Raw genomic sequence first — 22,225 nt, 5'->3', positions numbered from 1 at the left:
AAAATAATAACATCAAGGTTTTAATATACATATAATCCACAGGTATTAAGGAGGGAGAGACTTGGAGGACAGTGTCTTTCTAAACTAAAATAGATGTGGACTTCTAAAACATCACTTGGTTTCCCTCTGATTTTGTGAGAATTCCTAAGTTTGGGATTCCCTTAGAAAATATGACTGTAAGGACCAAATAACCTTATGGAATGGTAAGCTCTTGGTAAATAGATGCATGTGAATGTGATGGGGAAGAGAAGGATTATGGTGTTTGGCCATAGATTATCAATGATCACAGAGTCCTTAGCACCCACCAAGATGCAGTGGGTTGATCCCTGATTAATCTTTTCTACTGTGAAGCTTCAGGCAGCAAGATCATCCTTCTGATTATACTTTCTGGATGGATTAGGAGCTATGTGATCAAAGTTTTAACTCGTGTTTCCTTGGCTCATCTGTACTGAGGTTATGTGCGTGCTCTGAGGAAATGTCGAGGGTTATGTGTGTACTGTAGTCCTTTAAGGAAAAGAGAGAGAAAGCTGACAGAAAAAGGCAGAGGGTAATAGTCACTCTCCGCCCAAACCAATGAGGCTAGAAAATGGAACGCGTTTCTCAAAGGAGAAGCCACAGTCTTGAGACGTGATTAAGGTCTGAGGCACGAATGAGATATGCATCTATGCCAAGAAAGATTGACTTATTTAGTATCCTTGCTATAAAAAAAGTTCCATAAGTTTTACTCTCACTTTTTTTTTAAACAATAAATTCTACTGGATCCATTTTAAAATTTCGAAAGGAGATCCAGGGACAAATCCAAGAAAAACAAGAAAACTTGTGAGCCCAGTGAGCGTAGTGTGTCTACCGCCCTGAGAGAAGAAAGCCCCAGTGCGGGACTGCAGATACTCACGCATGCTGGCCGGGACGCAGACTTTGCTCCGGAGACCACTGCTGAGAGATGGGTAAGGCTGCAAGCAACAGTTTCCCTTGGCACTTCTCACATGGATTAACTAATCCAGTCCCAATTCGACACAAATGAAATGCAAAATTCACTCACTTGTACAAAGCCGCACGCTGTGAAGTCCTCAAAGAAGGGCAGGCTGGGGCGGTCTTCTCTATAGATGGTGAGTTTATACGTGGTTAGTGTGCCACGCTCTGCTCGAGATTCATCCACCACAAGCATGGAGATTCTGTTCATTCCTAATCCCAGAGGATAGTTGGCAAAGCTGAGGACCAGTAGTGGGATGTGGGGAGAGATGGATGAGAATTAATATGCATGGAGACAATTATTCAGCCCAAACGGATTTAGACGTTAGCAATTATTATTATTATTATTATTATTATTATTATTATTAATCATTATGATGATGCTCAGTTGTCTAAAACAGAAAATCTGCATGATTTCATAAGAAATATGAAATACCCCTGATATAGCTGTTTTCTGAGAGGCTCTGTCAGAGCCTGACAAATACAGAGGTGGATGCTCTTAGCCAACCATTGAACTGAGCACAGGGTCCCTAATGGGGGGCTTAGGGAAAGGACTGAAGGAGCTGAAGGGGTTTGCAGCCCCATAGGAGGAACAACAATATGAACCAACCAGTACACCCAGAGCTCCCAGGGACTAAACCACCAACCAAAGAGCACACATGGAGGGACCCATGGATCCAGCTGCACGGCTAGCAGAGGATGGCATGGTCAGATATCAATGAGAGGGAAGCTCTTGGTCCTGAGAGGGTTGCTGCCCCAGTGTGGGGAATGCCAGGACAGGAAAGCAGGAGTGGGTGGGTTAGTGAGCAGGGGGAGAGGGAATGAGATAGGGGTTTTCCTGGAGGAGACATGGAATGGGGATAGCATTTGAAATATAAATAAAAAAAAATCTTTGAAAAATGATGAAATCTCCCTTTCCTAGATCTTTGCTATGCTAGGGAGAACTGTTATCTCCTGTCTGCTATGCTAGGGAGAACTGTTTTGTTAGGGAGGACTTCCAGGTCAGTCCCAGGAGGAAAAGGCAGACTCAGGGAAGGAGAGAGGAGGTTTGTTTGTTTGTTTGTTTTGTTTTGTTTTTTTTATGACATGCTTTGAAGGAAGAAGAATGCAGCAACTATATGAGATTTTAGGGGTGTATGAAAGCTGGGCCTGTGGCCTCCACTTCAAGTGGGTGTTTGATAGGGGTTAGGTGGGACTTCACTGATGTGCAGGCCAAGTGGAGAGACAGAGATAATAAATTGGTAAGGGCACGCTTTCCCAGGTGGGATATAGTAACGCCCAGCAATTGTGCCAAGAAGGCAAGTTGTAAAGTTTTATATATATATATATATATATATATATATATATATATATATATACAGAGAGAGAGAGAGAGAGAGAGAGAGAGAGGGAGGGAGGGAGGGAGAGAGAGAGAAGGAAAAAGAAAGGAAGGAAGGAAAGGAAAGAAAAGAAAAGAAAAAAAGAAAAGAAAAGAAAAGAAAAGAAAAGAAAAGAAAAGAAAAGAAAAGAAAAGAAAGAACTGCTATTAAATTGCCTAAAGTTACATGGTAGAGCCACAGTAGGACCCGGACTGTAGTGACATGAATCCTCCTTCCTTTCGGTATCTTATGTCATCTTTCTTCTTCCGTTTCTTCCCTCCCCACTTCTTCACTTCTTCCCTTCTTTTAACAGATGTTCTCCTATATCCCAGGCTGACCTCCACGTGAGTACCAAACCTCCACGTGAGTGGTTTTGTTTATACTGGGTAAGCACTCTACTAACAGAGGCAAACCCTAAGCCCAAATCCCCTTGTCTTTATACTAAGTGGACTGTCATCAATGCCAAGTTTATTTTTCCCCTTCAACATGCAACTGTATCTTCCTCTCTGAAGACACCATATGCAAATAAGGTTCTATTCCTGTTCAATTTCCCAGACACAAGAGTTGGTGCCTTTTAAAAAAATTATCTATAGAAAATAACAATAAATAAACAAATAAATCTGGCAAGATTAGGAAAGTTGGCATTATTATACCCACAAAGTTTCACCTTGGGCTGATCAGACTGGAAAAGTTGGCTTAGGGTAAAAGAGGGGGAATTGTAGGTTGGTAGAGAACCAATTTGTTCTCTAAGCACTGAAGCCTGGAAAGGAAGGATTTCATTCCACAGTGCTCTCCAGAAGGGCTGTGGTTCAGCTTTTCTGAGCCACTATTAAGGGTGGGATCAGACATCTGCTTCCTGGTGAGAGATAAGTTGTCCTTAAGCACACACCTTGGCCCTGCCTGCTCCTGCAGGTGCACCTTGCACTGACACTTAGAGGTCTCTGCTCCGATCCGCACGGTTAGCACATCAAAGGGCACTTCACAGTAATAATCTTTGATCTTCGGATTAAACTCGGGACTGAGTTCTAAATGGGGGTGGGTGAAGATCTTCTTGATATGACAGGTTGTGTCTTCTGTTACAAAGGCAGGAAAGAAAGAGAAAGGCAACCGTGAACTGAATGTAGATTCCAAAACCGCTTGTGATTGAGGTATTTCCTCTCCTACTCTTGTGCACAGTTTCAGTGATCAATGGTTATCCTCTCAGGACCCAGGCACAGCTGATTGGTGGCATCAGCTTCATTTCCAATTTGTCAGCTACGGGTAGCCTCTGTAGACCAGCCGTTTACTTTAATTGGTTCAGTACAAATACTATTTTTTTTTTGTCCTAGTCCTTGAAAGGATAAAAAGTAGAGTAGGTAGGAAAAAATGTCTCTCCTGTGCAAAGATAACATTCTTATAAGATATATGACATCTCAGTTAATTATGTAAATGGAGTGACAACGTCACTAGCAGATAATTAGGAAGCTTTCTTAATGGAAAATGTCATTAAACTGCCATTAGTTGATAAAAGAATAGTAGGCTAGAACAAAGAATGTGAACTTTGGTATCATAACACACAGAGGTTAAAATATCCAGGAAATATCCTGAAATTCCTCCCCAAGCCAACTCAACAGGGGGGAAGAAAGGGAACCGACATATCTGTTCAAACTTGTTCTCAAATCTAGAATGACTTCATGCCATTGGATAGAAACTTTCCGTTGACACCTCATTTTATAGCAAACACCATCTTAGTACAAGAAAAGAAAAACAGCTTTAGCAGTGTATAGACACAGAGCAGTCCCTGTCAAGTTACAGCTAACAATATTTGGAATGGACAAGTGCCCAAGAGTTTATCAAAAAAAGGGTTTCAATATCTACAACTATTATCTATCCTTTACAACAGTCAACAAAACTCGAGCAAGTGGAGGCTGGTGGGAGGACTAGAGGAGCTGAGGGGGATTCCAGCCCATGGGAAGAACGATGCCAGCAGCTGGACCACCCAGTGCTCCCCGGGACTAGACCACCAACCAAGGAGCGTACAGGGAGGGACCCATGGCTCCAGATACACATGGAGCAGAGGATGGCCTTGCCTGACAGCATTGGGAGGGGAGGCCCTTGGTCCTGTGAGGGTTTGATGCCCCAGCAAGGGGGATGCTGGAGTGGTGGGGCAGGAGAGGGTGGGTGGCTGGGGGAGCACCCTCACAGAGGCAAAGGGGAGGGAGGAGAGGGAGCTTGTGGGATAGGGGGGGTTGGGGAGGGTAACCTGGAAGTGGGATGTCATTTGAGATGTAAATGGATGAAATCATTAATTAAAAAAAAGAAAAAAAGAAAATGCTCCTGAAATCATCGAGGAGAAAGCATCCTAGTACCACTTGGGGTCCAGTGATATTGACTGGTATAGCAAGAAAAGGTGGGGCAACCGGGGTCAGTGCCAGAAGGGACAAAACTGACGTTAGCAAAGAGTCAGCGTTCTGGCCATGTCTGTCTCTCTCCTTCTATATTGCTATCACAATGGTTTCTCTAAAATAAAATCTCACGGTTTATTTCCAAATTCTAGAGACAAACTAAAGCAGGGGACAGGCATTCTATGGGTTCCTCATTGCTTTGCTGTCCATCAATTCTGCCACCATGTCCTGGACTTTGAGGGACACAAAGAAGGTTCACTCAGTGTGGGAAACAGAACCCATCCATCACTAACCGCTGTACTCTAGGTCTGACCTGTGCCTCCAAATAGCTACCTGTGCGCTCTAAGCAATCAAAGTTAATATGTGTGTTTCCGGCTCCCAATCTATGGCTGTTTTCTGCCTGCGGGAGAAAAACCATTCATCGGGAGTAAGTTCAGGGCACAATAGGGTATCGTAAATACTGTGTAATATCAATTTGCAGAAAAGTCTTATTTTAAAAAAAACCCAACAAGTCAATTTTGTGGAATCTCTCCCCGATTTGAGCAATTTTACTTGACATTTGAAGAGAACAAGTCGACCAAAGATTTTTATCTACATGTACATATATATATATGTATATGTATATATATATACATATATATATATATGTATGTGTAGACTTCATCTCTCTACTATTAATAATCTGTCTCAGTTTGATTCACAAGAATATAAGTACAGAGGATTTATAACCCACGTAAAAATAATCATTGCTTTTGATTCAAATTTAACTGCTTCTTAGTAGGGTATTGATTTTTAAAAATCGAAGTCCCGCCCTCCCCACCCACAGCATATTCTCTGTTCAAGGAATGGAGAAAAGCAGAGTGAAAACGGGAGGTGAATGAATAGTCACGGGATTTGATCTCAAAGAACACGCTGACCCCGGCATAATCTAAATAAACAGGAGCTGTGATCAGCAGCAGGTGCGGGGGCTGGGCTGCCCAGGCACGAAGGGAGCATAAATATACTTTTGTGCTCTGAACCTCTTGAATGAAGAGCAAAACAGCAAACTGTCCTATCCACATGAATCATAGACAATGCGTTTTAACTTACTGGGCTTTCTTTCTGTTTTTATATATTTCATTTATTTCATTTGACACAAAGTCTTCCCATACATCCCACTCTGGCCTTGAACTTGTGCTCTTTCTGGCTTGTCCTCCCCAGCTCTGGGATTACAGGCATACACCCCCTCTATTGACTAAGGATATGTATTTATAACAATTCACTGAGAATTAATTCCCCTTTTGGTTTTTACTATTTATGTTTCTTTTTATATTTCAGAGTAGTCACTGTTTTCAAAGAGTGCTTATACTTCTTATAAATTGAACCAACCTGCACATGAGATGAAATAAACGGACAGTTACTTCCTTAAGCAAGATTTTAGCAAGACCCCCACCACGACCACCAAACTTTCCACCTCTGGCTTAGGTGTTGCATCCTGGACCCTAGCTTGAAAGTTGATTTATCTCTGACATCATTACAACTGAATGAAGGCTGCCTGTAAACACCTGGCGTGTCCTTGGCATCCCTCCCAGTCCAGTTCTAACTTGTCCCAGGCCTTACCTTAGATCTATGGAGAACCCAGGATGAGAGACGCTGGTAGCAGGCTGCCTAACCTACTTGGCAAGCATACGTGGGAAAACTGTTTGAAGGTTCGGCTGTTTTTAGCGGGTTTCTTTTAACCATACGCTTTTATTGCTTTCTTGACAATCATCGTAACTCATCCCGAACACAGGAAAAGCTTATGCTCTTAAAGATAACCCCACCTGGGCAGAAGCGTCACCCAGTGCATTTTAAAATCTTTTATCAGACCGCAAGAGGGGCAGAGATTAACTGGAAAGATCCAGATAGGATGAATTTTTAATCAGGGAACGAACAACTTGCACAAAGTTGAAGAGATTTTTCTGACAATGTGCCTCGCATCTGTAACGCGTTGCCTGGGAACGGAAAGCCGTGAGATCATCCAGCGCAGGATGTGGAAGGCTAAAGAAACGCAAGTTTTCCCAAGATGCATTTAGCCCACGACTCCTGATACACCCTCAAAAATACTGCTACTGCCAACTCTCCTACTTTTTTCATTGAGCTGAGTTTTTGTTTTGTTTTCAAGTCATACTCCGAACAGTAGTGACCCTGGAAAGATAACCAGGTCATGTAAGTGTGAGAGATCAGCAGTTGGGGTTCTGGGTAGGGACACAAGCTCTCTTTTCCCCGTTAAATTTAGCAATATTTGAAAAGCTTTCAGTCTTTAACTGAAGGCACTTTTATTTATCTCAATAAACACTAATACTACCCAATCCAGCATGATATTTGATGTAATTGTTTTAAAAGGTTGAACAAACACCAGTATTTAGAAGGCAAACAAGGTAGATAGTATTTAATTATAACTTTTATTTATAAAAAAAATTAAGCCTATGTTTATACATTCCAAGACAAGTTTTTTCCTTCCTCCCTCCCTTCTTCCCTCCCTCCTTCCTTCCTCCCTTTGTTCCTTCCTTCCTTCTTTCCTTCCTTCCTTCCCACCTTCCTGCCTTCCTTTCTCTTGTTTCTTCTTTTTCTCTTTGTAGTCCGGACTGTCCTGTAACTCTGTAGACTAGGCTGACATCAAATTCAGACATCTGCATGCCTCTGCCTGAGAGCTGGACAATGCACCACCATTGTCCAGAAGACAAGTTTGCTAAATGCACATTTTAACAAAAAGTAGAAGAATTGATAGATGTGGATTTATTTTAAGAGGTATGTATTATAAAAAATAAACCTACACTGGAGAATTATTTACTAAGATATCAAGAAATTTCAGGACTCAATTGGCTCAGTGGTTAAAAGCACCATATTGGCTGTTCTTCAAGAGGACCCAGGTTCATTTCCTAGTACCCACATGGTGGCTCACAGCCATTTGTAATCTTGATTCTCCAAATTACGAATAAAAGAGGGGACCCAAGACCCTCTTCTGGCTTCCTCAAGTATCATACAGTCGAGAAGTGCACTGACATACATTCAGGCAAAACACTCATGTATGTAAAATAAATAAGAATATTTTTAAAAGAACTTTAGGATATTAGAATGAATCTGAAGGCCATAATCCACCTCAGCTATCTCATGGCCACGCAATCTTGAAATTTTACTGAACTCACTGAAAAAAATATGTTTACAAAACTACTGTAAGTAGATCAAATGGGATGAACAAAATAATTTTTAAATTTAAGTTTTGCATAAACATAAATTGCACATATGGTTTCATCGTGTATAGTTAAAGATTCATGGTGTCGTATGAAAATAAACTGAAAATTGAGTTTGAAGTTCTCAGCTGCTATGAAGAGAGCTCTACTCAAGTACTCTCCATTACGGCAATTGCGTGGGGAGAATAAACATTTCTTCAGAATAGTGAGGCTTCTGAAGATAATGCATAGACCAGACTCCACCCCTAAAGGAAAGCCTTAAGATTCCTCGGGTCCCTAAAAATGAGTCTAGAAGTCACTATCGTAAGACAATATATATACATATGTATACACACACACACACACACACATATAAATATTTTAAACTAAACAACAGAATAAATAAAAATGAAATGCTTTGTTCGTGTGGAAGTGATAGATATTAACTTTCCAGAAATGAAACTTGTCAAAACGGACTTTAAGGAAACTAGCAGCCTAAAGACATCTGAGTAAGATAAAATGTTTATAGTTTTTCAAGGTTGGGTTGTGTCTAAATTTTGGGCTATATTATGGCAACACTTTGATCTCAACTCACCATCACTGCAATGTATATCTTTATTTTCATACAAAGCTTGTGGAACTGCATCTAAAATAAAAAAAAAAGGGAATTTAAATTTAAAAATAAAAATTTGAATTTAATGCAAAAGTTACAGGTTTCACTAAATATCTCTGTGTCTGACTCTCTATTCTGTCTCTTTCTCTGATTCTGTAACTATATGTCTCTGTCTCTGTATCTCTCTTTCTGCCTCTCCATCTTTCCATCTCTGTCTCCATGACTCTGATCTTCCCTTCCTCCTTCTCTCTCTCTCTCTCTCTGTCTCTCTCTCTCCCTCCCTTCCTCTCTCTTTCCCACTTCCTCCCTCCTTCCCTCCCCCTTCTCTCTGAATCTGTAATTCACTGATAAGCTAGTATAACTACCCAGTAAAGCCCAAAGATCTGTCTTTCTCTATCCGCAACTCCCAACGCCACGATTTTAGTTAGAAGGTTCATTGCAACACCGCGGAGAACCACACTATTGGACTGGACACGGGTCTCCCTGGACAGGAAAAATAAAATAGATTTCCCCAACTGCCTGGGGGTGGGGTGGGAACAGGAAGGATCAGTTGTGTGTGTGTGGGGGGGGGGCAGGGGGATACTGGGAGAAACACCTGGAATCGGGAAGCATTTCCGGGGCGAGGAAGAAACCCAGTGCAATGGAATCTATAAAATTAACCCTAGCAAAAACTCCTAGTACTGAAGGACACAGAACCCCAGCCTGCCATCATCTGTAACCAGACTTGGTCTTAAGTGAAGTGGTTGGAATATCAATCCAGCCGTAAAACCTTCCGCCTACATACAGTTTGTTCTGCCTGCAGTGTTCTGGGACCAGAGACACGCAGAATTATCATAAAAAACTGCCAGGGAGACTTCATTCGGGAACTGATGGGAGTGGATGCAGTGGTCTAGCAGGCAAACATACGTCATGGCTGAGTAGTTTGGTGTTCTTGTGGGACTCCTAACAGTGGGAGCCGGGGCCGTCTCTGACTTTTGCCTGCATGTGGGACCCTTCTCCTGCCTTTGCTCATCCAGCCTTGATGTGATGGCATGTGCCTGGTCTTACTGTTGGTTGTTATGCTGGGTTTGCTTGATGTTCCTGGGAGGCCCGCTCTTTTCTAAGGGGAAGTGGAACAGGCATGGATCTGGGGGCCAGGGGAGGTGTGTGCCGGGAGTGGGGAGGAGACTGCAGAAGGAAAAGAAGGAGAAATGGAAATCAAGGTGTAACGTATGAGGAGAGAGTAAAAAGCAAGATCTAATTCTTGTCATACGAGAAGAAAATATTAAGGAAAAATGATCCATCACTATATCTATTTCTTTTAACTAAGGAATCCCTGTTATAACCGGGAATTCCCCTAATACTGTGTGGTTCTCGGGGCGTGTGGGGGGTGGGGGGAGCTGCGTTGAATCTTCGAAGCAGAATTTTGGTTTAAGGCCCGTCACTGAGTTTGAAGAACACTAGTTTGAGAACTGCACATATTGTTGATTATTTTCTTAAAACAAATATTTAGCAGTAGGATTTCTGGTCTGTAAAGATACATTTTATTTAACTAAATAATCTATTCCTGTGCATTAAGGAGCGAGCCTAGAGCCTCTACACACCAAGCATGTGTTCTAGCGCCGAGGGCTAAGGCTCCACGAGGACCTTTTAAACTGTACTTCCTAAGCTCTGGAGAGCCCCTTAACACGTGCTCTAATGTAAACATTTACCATCACTATGAGAATACTCACTTCCCCTCACTCTTCTCCTCTCTGTAAGAAGAAAAGTCCAATTTCGAGGAGAAAAATACCACTTCCTTGTTTCATTTTTGGTTGTGACTGCTAACAGATTTAAACATTTTTAAATATGCATTTTATTAGCCAACTGCTGCCTTTCTTTATGCTGTAGAATGTGGAACTATATGCATTTACCTTTTTTACTTTTGCTTGCTTCCAATGACCTGTGCGGTTTCTCAGTGGTCTCATTTCTTGTTGGAGAATTCCTGCAAATAAAGTACAAAGCAAGTCCAGTTCAACAAGGTGACACACTGTTTCTTGTCCCAGATGAGCACAGTTATTTTGGGGAAGAAATGGTCGATTTCACTCTACAACACCCTATCTAGCCTCCAGCGAGGAGGTTTCAATCTCTAATCAGTAAATGCATAGTTGAAAAAAACAAGTAATAATAATAATAATAATAATAATAATATCAGTCACACTCTATAAGAAAGCTGAGCACCTCCCTCCCCCCAAAGCCTGGATCTAACAGAGGTGATTCAAAAATGCACATTTTCTCTGGGCTCTCTGCTGAACATTCCATAGCTTTGAAGCCAAGAGCCTTGGATGTCCTGAGGCACAGAGTGAGAATATACACAAAATTAGAGAAACAGGCGTGGCTATAGGAAACAACCAGGGTTGCCAAAGCGTGTGTTCTTACCCTCCCTGGAAACCCACAAAGATGGCAAAGGTTGTTTATATCTTGGCCCGATTGCTTCGTTTTCTGTGTTGTAGAAGTAACCAAATGCTCCGCCGGACAAACCTTTAAGTCCTTAAAATTGGACCCAAAATAACCTAAGCTGCAGTCAGAAACTTGTCTGGTTTAGATAATAGAGAATGTGGGCCCTGTGGTCTCTAGCCCTTGACGTGTCTTTCCTATGTTATTATGATGCTTTCTTCTCTGTCACCCTATTAAAACGGAGATAATAAGTAGTATTTGCTCTACATAGGAACATTGTGACAGTCAGATAAAATGCTAGTGCCACAAAGTGTGCTGAGCACGGCCTCAGCATGAAGGTCAGCAAGGCATCTCAGCAGCAGCAGACAGGAAGTCTTAAAAAAACAAAATAAAATCTAGGCATTGAAAAGATTTCGCTGACTAGCTAACTAGTATTTCTATCGTTGCCTAAAGCCTTCTCTCCTTTGGTGTACACATCAAAATGGAGGCAAAAATCCAGTGATTCCTTCCAAGAATGGAATAACAGAAAAAGGATTCTTAGCAGGAGGTAGGAAGTTTTTGATGGTGGTGAGATTTTCATTAGTTTGTTTAACTTTATTTTTGTAATGCCAGGGATCCAACCCAGGGTTTTCTACACAGTCAAAATCTCTCTCCTAAGGAGGCAGATTTAGCTGAAGTCCAAATTAAAAAAAAAAAAAAATTGAGAGTTTTCCATGAAGACGAACTTCTAGGAGACTCATTCAAGGGACACAGCCCTGAAATTCACATGAACTGAGTTGTAGAAGTGAAGTTGTCTTCACAGAGGGAGACCTTGTACGCAGACGCATCGTGTAGTTTTTGGCTTGGACGTATTTTGTGAATAGATCATTTTGAACTGCTATGCATTTTCTCAGAAAACATTTCCACAGAGCAAAGCCCATATGCTGCTTTATTTCCAGGAGCGTGAAATTTACGGAAGAATCCTACACCACTCCGACTGAGCCCTGGATCTCACGCATAACGTTACCCACCACTGCTGACCTTCTGACTCTATCTTTTCTTACCCCACTGCCGTGCCACAAGCAAATGCCCTCTCTGTATTTCTAAAGAAAGATGCAGTCATTAGATCCAAGGGCTGAAGAAAAGTGCAGCACAAAAGCTGTTCTGTGTGTATGTTCTGAAGGTCAGTACGCCAGTATTGGTGTTAGCCTAATGTCTTAAGCAGCTTGTTTTGTCTTAGAATCTTATCCTCCCTCACATTTATATGGGAAGTATAATCATCCTTGCAATAAAGCATGAACAATCCTGAAACACACATACATCCTATTAAATCAATAAAGATAATTTAAGCTGAGTACTTAAGAGACACTTCCAGGAGCACTATGCTACTTGACTTTTGATAAATATCAGAAATAGATTTCTGTCAGTATTAATATAGAAAGTGCTTTTGAACATATATGGATTTCCTTATTAAAAAATGTGCCCTCACCATAGATGCTAAAATGGCTTCTGAGTGACACAGGAACACAGAAGGGAAGATACACTGTTTCTTATCACCTATCTGCAACTCAGTGTGACAAGCACAGAAGCTAATCCTCCTGGAATAATACAAGGTAGGCAGCCTAAGTCATAATTACATGCAAAGAACTTATTTTTCCCACTATCTATCATGAATAAATTCAAAGGCTGGGACTTTCTGGTCCACCTTTGTACGATGCAGAATGGTTCCTATCCGTTATAATTATAGTCAACATGGCCATTATTACATTTCTTTAAGGCAAGAGAATTCAGCTTTCTTAGATTAATCAGTGGATTGTTGAACCTGGTCTTATGTGAGGAGCTGGAGATAACTTCTCCAGGGAATAAATGTTTCTAAAGCTTGCAAATCTCTGGGGAGCTTACTGAATGTTAAAGACAATACAAACAGGCTCTGTGGAAATTGTGTCTGTTCTTTGTGCATCTGTACTAATGTATGAGGAAGTCTTGGATGATTCGAGTGAAGGTTACGTATAAAGGGTGGCTTTACATTGTAGCATTTAAAACAATTTTCAAGCACACAGGGAAAAAAATAATCTTTTGACTTATTGAGGGAACAAAGCCAGGGTTATGGAGCTTTTTTTGATCAAAGGGAATGTTAATGCTAGATGTTTCAAGAAGTCTTCAGATACATGACTATTTGTATGTTTAATTACAAGTGGGTTTCTTACAGTCACTGTCTCCTGACACAGAAGGAAATAAAGGACAAGGGAGCATTGCTGAAGCTATTCCCAACAGTGACTGGAAGGGACATAAACGAGTGTCATGTCCCTTAGTCTTTCATCTCCCTGGGAGGCTTAGGTCTAATTCTGTTTTCCTGGCAGTAGAAAAATCAAATGCTCTCTTAATTCTATCCATATTAATGAACAGCGTAACTTTAAGTGCATCCCTTTTGCCAGCTACTAGAGGCATGAATATCTCACCTGCCTGTCCTGTGCCCTCACGACTACCTCTCATTAGAGTGGAAATGAAGATGAGGAAAGCACTCGCTAAAAGCAAACCAAATAAATCACAGTATGGATTTATAAAGTTAGCTTATTTTTATTCAGAATAAAGTCACGCCTTTATAACTCCCAAATAAATGTGCCTGCTGTATCCAACTCCAGGATGATGAATTGGCTTATCACAAGCCCCGTCTAATCTTGCAGATGCTTCAGTAATCCAAAGATATGGATCATGTGGTGAAATGATACTGGAATGCTGAATTTTATACATTACTTTGTAATAGAGTCACACCTTCCTTTGGAACTGTCGGATGTCTTTTTTGTTACAGGGTCTGACACTTTGTAACAGAGTCACATCTTCCTTTGAAACTGTCAGATGTCTAATTTTGTTACAGGGTCTGATGACCCCCAGAACCATTATGGTTTCCGTGCTTGAAAGCCATTTATTTTTCTGACCATGATTTTTTGGGCATACTTCTTTTTTTTTTTTTTTTTGCTGCTCGCTTTAATGCAGGCAAAGCCTTTTTGAAATCAATCTTTTAGACTTAAGATTTCTTGGATTGTGCAATTCAAGTTTGTGGCTCTCTTACCATTCCAGTGGATGAAGCTGTGCCTTTTTATTCTCGAGCCAAAATTGTTCAAATACATTTAAAAGAGACCAGTACTGGGACAGGACCGAGCCAGGAGTTGCCATATCATAAAATTCACCCATCAGAGACTGAATCCCAGGAACAGTGCACGGGAAGAGCTGAGAAGGAATGTTCAAAGAAAACATCAGCAGAACAAAAATGATCAGTTGAAACTTTGACAAGTAGTTTGAAATGTAGTATTATGGATACTAATTATATTTAGTTGGATATTGTTTTAATAAGTAAGCAATTATTTATTAAAAACGTGCTGGTCACGGGCTGAGAGGATAAAATGCCATTGCAATGAAAGCACCAAGACCCCAGTTACATCTCTAGATGCTACAAGAAGGTCGAATATGACCTCATTCGGCATCCAGACAGGAGGCTGAGACTCATGGAGCCCCTGAGCTCACTGAATGGCCAGCCCAGCCCACGTGATGAATTCTGAACCAATGAGAGGCTGAGACTAATGGAGCCCCTGAGCTCACTGAATGGCCAGCCCAGCCCACGTGATAAGTCCTGAGCCAATGAGAGGCTGTCCTGGAAAATAAGGCAGATGGTAAGTGAGGAATGACTGGGGCTTTCTTCCGACCTCCATACTTATTGGCATACACTTGCTCTTGTACACACACACACACACACACACACACACACACACACACACAGAGAGAGAGAGAGAGAGAGAGAGAGAGAGAGAGAGAGAGAGAGAGAGAGAAGAGAAGAGATTCTTTAAATTTTGGTACTGTTTTGAAGACTTTGTGAAGGTTGCTTTTAATGCATTATGAAAGTGATTGATGATCATATTTCTCAATGGAGTCACTTTTCTCCCTTCCTTTTCAGTAACTATAAATGGAGCTCTCCTTTCCAGCAATCAAGACCTGAATATAGCGTGGTAACGGCAGTGGGGAAACAGAGAAGTCCTTTTGTGCTACCAGCAAATGATGCCTATAGGGTGAGAACTATGAATCTCATAAAAAAGAGGAAATTGGTTATCTTGTCTCTACTCTGAGTCAAGAAATTGAGGACTACCCTTGTTTCCTTCCTTCTCCTGTTCCGGCAGAGGCCGTCTGCATTACAGTATTCTGAGTGATAAATTCCTACCAGAGAGTAGTAACCTAAACCATTGAGCTAGACTGTTATTCAGTACATGCAAACTAATTAAGATAATAAGTATATTGGTTACATTGTCTTAGACTCAGAAGGTTACTCCCAGTAATGAAGTAATGAACCTCCTTAGAGGTAAAAATATCAAAGAGTATCTATGCAGGAAGCCTCAGTGCAAAATACTGCCAGTAATGGGCTACATTGTATAAAATGTCAGTCTTTTATTAGTTAAGTTGGTCAACTGGTTACAACTCACATAAGTAATCTATGCCTACAGGCTGAAAGCACTACAAGGAATCTTTGAACCTTGCATCAAATTAGTAACTCGACAATTAATTTTAAATACTTAAACTTAAATTTTAAATATTAAACTATGGTAAAGTTTATACAAAGTTTAAGTTTTATGTTAAAGTTTATACAAAGACATATCAAGTAAAATTAAAAATTGATCATATTCTATAGTCTACATTAGTGGCAGAAATGAAAGAAAACACACCAGACATGGGCACTCATATGTAATCACTGAAACATTGATATTGACCAATAAGTTGATAAACATCCCAAAGATCCAGGGTGAGAAAGGCATGCCCTTTTACAGATTGAAACCAGTAAGAGTGGCTCTGAGTATGCCAGTCACATAGACCCTTTTATTGGATTCTTGTGATATTGTTACTATATCACTTAAGATTAGGATGTTTAAAAACTCTTATTATGCTAAATTGTATTTAATTTTGCTCAAAGGGGTAATAAAAAGTAACAAATATTGGTTTCTTGTTCATGCCCCAAAGCTAAAAATTAAAGTCCTTGGAAAAATATCAACATCTTCCCCAGAGAACAGTGACATCCTGGCAGCTACTATGATGTCATGTCCTTTACCTCTAGTAAATTCCACATTATTAGCAAACTCTTAGAGCAAAGCGTAGGAATCTTCCCAAAAGGATGAAAATAGCTTACAAAAGGGTTGTAAAGAAATATCTGTGTGTGTTTTAAAGGGAAAAATTGGGCAGTTTATGGCTAATCTATTAATATCATAATGTCAGTCACCAAGTGGAAAGAAATGTCACTTGTGTTTTACCAGTTGGAATTGTCCCAGACTCCCAAGTTCCTTTACAAAAGTCCCAATTGAGTGAATTTCCTCTAGCGACAGGCACTGATTTAACTCCTCTTGATAGTTTCCGTCCTAGAAAGGGGGAGAAGCTGTAAGCGCTCAGGAACCAGTCAAGCCATCTTCCCTCACTCCTACTTAATAAACGGACCAAACTCTGTAACAGCTGAGTTTATTAAAGTTATAGAATTTATAGAAGTGATAACTTGTCACAACAATATCCAAAGATTTAAAAAAATCATTAATTGATAAGGTCTGAGCTAAGCCAATGGTGCCTTGGTAGTGAGGTCAGGGCGGGGTGAGTGCAGGAGACAGAATGTATGGGACCACGGTTTGGGAATTTAAGATTTCCCTTGGGCCTTCTGAGTTCTAGAGGTAAAAATATCAAAGAGTATCTGTGCAGGAAGCCCCAGTGCAAAATACTGCCAGTGGAGGGCTTCATAGACTTGCAAGCACCCCTACCAGCCCAGATTTTCCCACCTGAATTTTCTTCCTAGTGTGTCCCTGACATGGAGGGAGGATGCTCTGGGAAGAGGAGTGTATGACAGGCACTATCAGTACCTTTGTGATCATTTCTACATTCTCTTCTTCCAAATTCTCCAAATATGGAGTTCAAAAAAAGGCATGGAGGGGTATAATACAGTGCTACGTTGTACAGATTTTTTAGTGTATAAAACCATTGTGCTAGCCTATCATTAAAAAAAAAATCAGCACTACTCTGAAAGACTCCACCCTGGTTGTCAGCATCTAGCTGACAAAGGCTAACGGCCATGAGTATTTAAGCAAATTAATGTTTTAATTCAGCTCCTCTGAAGTCATCCAGGAGCACCCTGGCGTCCTAGATGGCCTTTAAAGAGTTCTAAGAGCATTTGTAAAGTGTTCTACACTTTTCTGCCCCCCCCCACTCCCCAAAAGTCACAAAAGCCCCTCCCTCCCCCTGATCTCCCACCCACCCCTTCCCACTTCCCTGTTCTGGTTTTGCCCTATACTGTTACACTGAGTCTTTCCAGAACCAGGGGCCACTCCTCCGTTCTTCTTGTACCTCATTTGATGTGTGGATTGTGTTTTGGGTATTCCAGTTTTCTAGGCTAATATCCACTTATTACTGAGTGCATACCATGACTGATCTTTTGAGACTGGGTTACCTCACTTAGTATGATGTTCTCCAGCTCCATCCATTTGCCTAAGAATTTCGTGAATTCATGAATGAATGGATGGGCCGTTTCAACTTTGCGTTCCTTTGTCTTGAAACTCTATAACTCATGCATATTTCTCCATGGAAGATAATACATGACATCTTTTCCAAAACACGCGTTGTCAAAAGTTCAATGTTCAATGTTTAAAAGTTCAATGTTACATTTAAAAAGTGAATGGCCATTTAAAGAGTCCATAAGATTCAAAATTTTATAGCTAAATTTTATAGTTAATGGTTGAATAGTACTCCATCATGTCTACCATTGTTTTAAAGTATCTATGAACATTCCTTTACAACCAGGAACTTTTTATGCTATTTTCTTCATAACCTTTCACATGCATACTGAGTCAATATAAAACAATGCTGCTCCTTAGGCCAGAAAAAAAAAATCCAGACGCTCACAATAGTAGGTAACAATTATAAATTAATTTCAAGTGAAGTAATAAATTGCACAATAAAAATAACCAGTGGCTGAATATCCACTTGTCAGTGTGCAAATATGAGCTTACCACGAATGTGCCTGCTCTGTCAGGACTCTGCAACATCTCCGAAACCGTGGAAAGTGAAGACCCATTGGAGAAGAGGAAGTCGAAAGTATCCCTTAAAAGAATGCTTTCGGTAGTTTGGTCCTCCACGTTCAAATTCTCATCATCGTGAAAATGTAGATGCTCGTGTACCTTTGAAGGACGAGGAGTAGAAGAGACAGTACAGAGAAAGGAACTCTTAGGGCCTGGTTTATTTCAGGTTGGATTGTAGACCAGCGCTGCCATCTAGTGGTCGTCTGGAAGCTGACAGGTTTGTAAACCTGAGGACCGTTTCTTTGCTTTTCTTTCTTTCTTTTTTTCTTTTTTCCCCCTCTATATTCTTTGTTTATATTCCAAATACTTTCCCCTTTCCTGGTTCTGAGGACCGTTTCTGAAGAAGGAAGATGCCATTCTTTGAAGGTAGAAGAGCACGGGGTATTTCAACTTTGCCTTCCTTTGTCTTGAAACGCTATAACTCACACTTATTTCTCCATGGAAGATCATACATGACATCTTTTCCAAAACACTCGTTTTTTAAAAGTTCAATGTCTACTGTTACATTTAAAAGGTGAATGGCCATTTAAAGAGTCCGTAAGATTGAAAATTTTATAGCTAAATCTTAAAGCTGCAAATATTATAGATTGGGAAAAAAGAAATACTGGTGGAGTTGAACTCTGGTTTCCCATTAGTTATTTAGTTTCCCGTACCTTCCCACTTTATAGCCCAATAGACAGCTTTTTAAATATAAGTCAACGGAATCAGTTTTTAAAATCTTTACCACTGAAGGCTGTTTAGAAGAAAAATATGCTGAGGGAAAGTAATATGAGTTGTAACTCAAAGCAAATTTTAAAAAAACCCTCGCATTTACATATACATGTACTAGAAAAATATTTTTAAAATACACAGGACTTTCTATGTTTTTAAATAAAAATTTAAAAATAATTTGTTTATTTATATGGCTAGGGTAAAACCTATGACCTAGTGCATTCCAGGCAAGAATTCTGCCACTGAGCAGTCTCTCTAGTCTCCATGGATTTCTTAATTAAAATGTCAACTGAGGACAGGGTTATCTTTTCTCAACACCCAAGTCCCTGAGTCACCTTCTGTTTGTTAGTATTGATATGTCCTGTGCTTCCAAGAACACATACTTAACACCTTCTTTGTTCATGAATTCGGGGGGAACTATAGGAAACTTGGTATTTTTTCTCATGTGACTGTGATGGTCATTAGAGTTCACAGGTTTCCCCACTTGTTAGGCGCCATGGGCCCATGCGGCTGTGTTGATTGCAATACAAGTTATTATTAACCAACTGTGTCTGTCCAAGCGCACTCCCATCCCCAGCATGCACGCTTCGCCCTGCCTACTCACCTGGAGCACCACAGGATATCCAGAATCTCCGTAACCAATATCAAAAGTTAAAAGCTGAAAACACTGTCTACATCTGGAAGGAAAAGAAGAGTAATGGGACATCATAGTCTCTGAGCTAGGCTCACTCGGCTGTGATAACATTGTTAATAATTGATACCATTAAATTTCAGTAAGTTCAAAGGTCTGTGGCATGCATAACAGGAAACTATGTGAAAGAGATTGTGGCTTCGAATCTTCTTTGTTCAGTAAAGAACGTGCAAATAGGCGTCTGTTTTCCATGACACACTGCAGTAGCCAATGATGCTATCCCATGAGACCCTTGGCAGTCTCATCTAACACTGATGTGTGTAGAAAGTATAAGAACAATCACCTCTCTCTTTGTGGAAACCTAGAGTGAACATTTCCTTAGAATAAAGAAATAAGCTGTAGTCAGAGAGGCTGAGGTCTGAGAAGAGAGGTGACCAAATGTTGTCATCAAAAGTTTCTGTTTCCTTCTCTGTATTTTGAAATCATTAGGAAATTTGAGAACAAGGTGCATTAGGTCAAGTTATACGCAGTCAAGACTTAGCATATTTGATGAAAATACTTTAAAGGTGGCTATGATTTCCAATTAATTTTAGGATCCAAGCACAACCTTGTAGACCTAGAACTTAGGACGTGGAGACAGGAGAATCACAAGTCTGAGGCTAGTCTGTGTTGCAAAGTAAGATTGCTGAAAAAATGATTATGATGATTATGATGATGATGATAGTAATAATAAACCTGTATTTTATTTCTTCTCACTATTTGGATATAAAAATGGCATGTACCAAACTCTGAAGTCTTAGAATCTGTAAATTAGGCCATCTATGTTTAAAAGATCATATTGCAATGTAGTGACGTACAATTTTCCAAGTACTATTTACTCTTAATAATTAAGTTTCTTCACTAATAAATTTTAGAGTTTCCTCCATCTCGTCCTTCCTCCTTCCCTCCCTCCCTTTCTGTTTCTGTCTCTGTCTGTTTCACTCTCACCTATTGAATGTCTTTGGTCCCAGAGTAGATGTGTCACTAAACACCTCAGCTACCAACAGGAGCTTGCTAATGGCTTCCTTCATGCTGTCCAGTGCTTGCAGAGGTGAACTGGTCTTCAGGAATGTCTCAAAAAACATCTGCAGCTGGGGAAAATAAAAACAAAAAATTGACATGACAAAATAAATTTTCATCTGCCTATTGTTTCCTTTAGTGATCCTTTAGGCTATGTGTCTATGTCAACTTCAAAAAAAATTAGAAAAATGTTAGAATCTAAGAGTTAAACATTTTTCAATTTAAGTCACAAATAAAAAAAGAAAGGTTCAAATACCTAGCAACTTAACTTGGGGGAGGAAGGAAAGTATATCTGAAGTACTGCCTTGGTTGCATTCTGAGCTCTGTGGCTTGACTTGTGTTCTATCAGTAAGAAGAGTGGACTTCTGACTCTTTCCCCAAATTTTTGTTTCCTTCCTTTACAATGAGGCTAATACCCACTCACAAGAGAGCTGTGCACCCAACATGGAAAAAATATTAGAAAACCAGTATAAACTGTAAAATTCAAATATTTGGTTTTTAATGATCAATTTTCTAGCCTATATCAGAATAAAAATATCTTTTCAAAGTCGTTTCCCTTCATCTCACTCTTCTCTAGGAGCAACCTGGACAGCTGGAGAACAACCTGGGAGAATCCCAGCACTGGGATAATGTTTTGTTCTAAGATTTCCTGTGATGGAGAAGAGAGGGTAGTAGTGAGGATGAGGAGGAGCTCAAGTGTCTGTGTCTTCTTGTGGACACCACTGTTAGCCTCACAAGCAGCTACCCTCATTTCCTTAAGTATGAAGTCACCAGACAAAACTGCCTTTGGAATATGCTTAGCATTAAATTTCATGTCAATATTTTTCAAAAATATAAGCTAAGTCTTACTGAGTCACAGACTTTCTCTAGATAAACACGGGCTTTCAAAGATAAAGAACAAAAAATATTTTTTGAGAAAACATGTAGCAGGTATTTGATGAATGCCTTTGGGAAGAAGAGGCTAAACCTGTCAGAGCTGCAGAACTCACACACACACACACACACACACACACACACACACACACACACATACACATACACACGGAAAACGTCCGTCGTGATGACCATGAAGAACAAAGGTTGGCAGAAGTCATTTATAGAAAATAGTAACCATATCTTTAAAATGTGCCAGTGAAATTCCCCAACATAAATAACAAAATACTGAGTCCATAAACTTTTACAAGCCAAAACCAGAAACCTAACGAGACTAGACATTACGACCCTAAGAACATATCATCGACATCTGGCAATTGAGGTATTTTTCTGTTTTACTTAGGAAAATGACTGTAGTGATTGTATAATTAAAAGAAAACAAATTAATGCTAACAGTAAAAACATTAACATCCATGAGTCAAATTAGAATAACATCAAGTGTTTCTAAATAAAAGCAATATAAATCTCACTCCATTCACCATAATATGTAGGAGAGGTTGCTAATGACAATTGTGCATTCTTTCCATATAAATGTTGCCTGAATGTCACTCAGTTTAAGGTTAATGGTACATCAATGTTGAAAAGTTCTGCTTAGCATATATGGTGTACAAGACTGAGGGTCAAATTACAGGCTCCATACAGGAGAACAGAAAATTAGTATTTTGGGATTGTATTTACTTACCTCATGTGCAAATGATTCTTCCTCCATTAATAACTAGAATAGCCAACAAAGCACACAGAGTCTATTCAGTTAATTTGTTCACACTTTTGGTGAGATTTCTATCCTGTAGGAAGCCTGCATTCTGACTTGGGAGCTCATTTCAAGGAACTGTGGTTACACAGTGGTTACACGCTGGCTCTGTGCCACACGGACACTTCATGGAATTAATA

At 40.1% G+C, this 22,225-nt stretch overlaps 1 protein-coding gene across 4 annotated transcripts in view; it reads right to left on the bottom strand.

Moving 5' to 3' along the window:
• Positions 1-22,225, bottom strand: part of Cped1 (cadherin like and PC-esterase domain containing 1) — a 266,183-nt gene that overhangs the window by 108,584 nt on the left and 135,374 nt on the right. For all 4 annotated transcript variants that reach the window (XM_052173296.1, XM_052173293.1, XM_052173294.1 and 1 more), the window contains 9 exons: positions 20,330-20,472; positions 19,316-19,388; positions 17,932-18,099; positions 16,198-16,302; positions 13,980-14,137; positions 10,408-10,478; positions 8,498-8,548; positions 3,217-3,400; positions 1,040-1,208 (listed from right to left, as the gene is read on the bottom strand). In XM_052173296.1, the coding sequence (XP_052029256.1) occupies positions 1,040-1,208; positions 3,217-3,400; positions 8,498-8,548; positions 10,408-10,478; positions 13,980-14,137; positions 16,198-16,302; positions 17,932-18,099; positions 19,316-19,388; positions 20,330-20,472 (1,122 nt within the window). The remainder of the gene's footprint in view (positions 1-1,039; positions 1,209-3,216; positions 3,401-8,497; positions 8,549-10,407; positions 10,479-13,979; positions 14,138-16,197; positions 16,303-17,931; positions 18,100-19,315; positions 19,389-20,329; positions 20,473-22,225) is intronic.

Source organism: Apodemus sylvaticus, chromosome 2 (assembly GCF_947179515.1).
Source record: "Apodemus sylvaticus chromosome 2, mApoSyl1.1, whole genome shotgun sequence".
Classification (NCBI taxonomy): domain Eukaryota; kingdom Metazoa; phylum Chordata; class Mammalia; order Rodentia; family Muridae; genus Apodemus; species Apodemus sylvaticus.
Note: the sequence above shows the minus strand (reverse complement) of the source record. Positions and strands in the feature narration are given on the sequence as shown.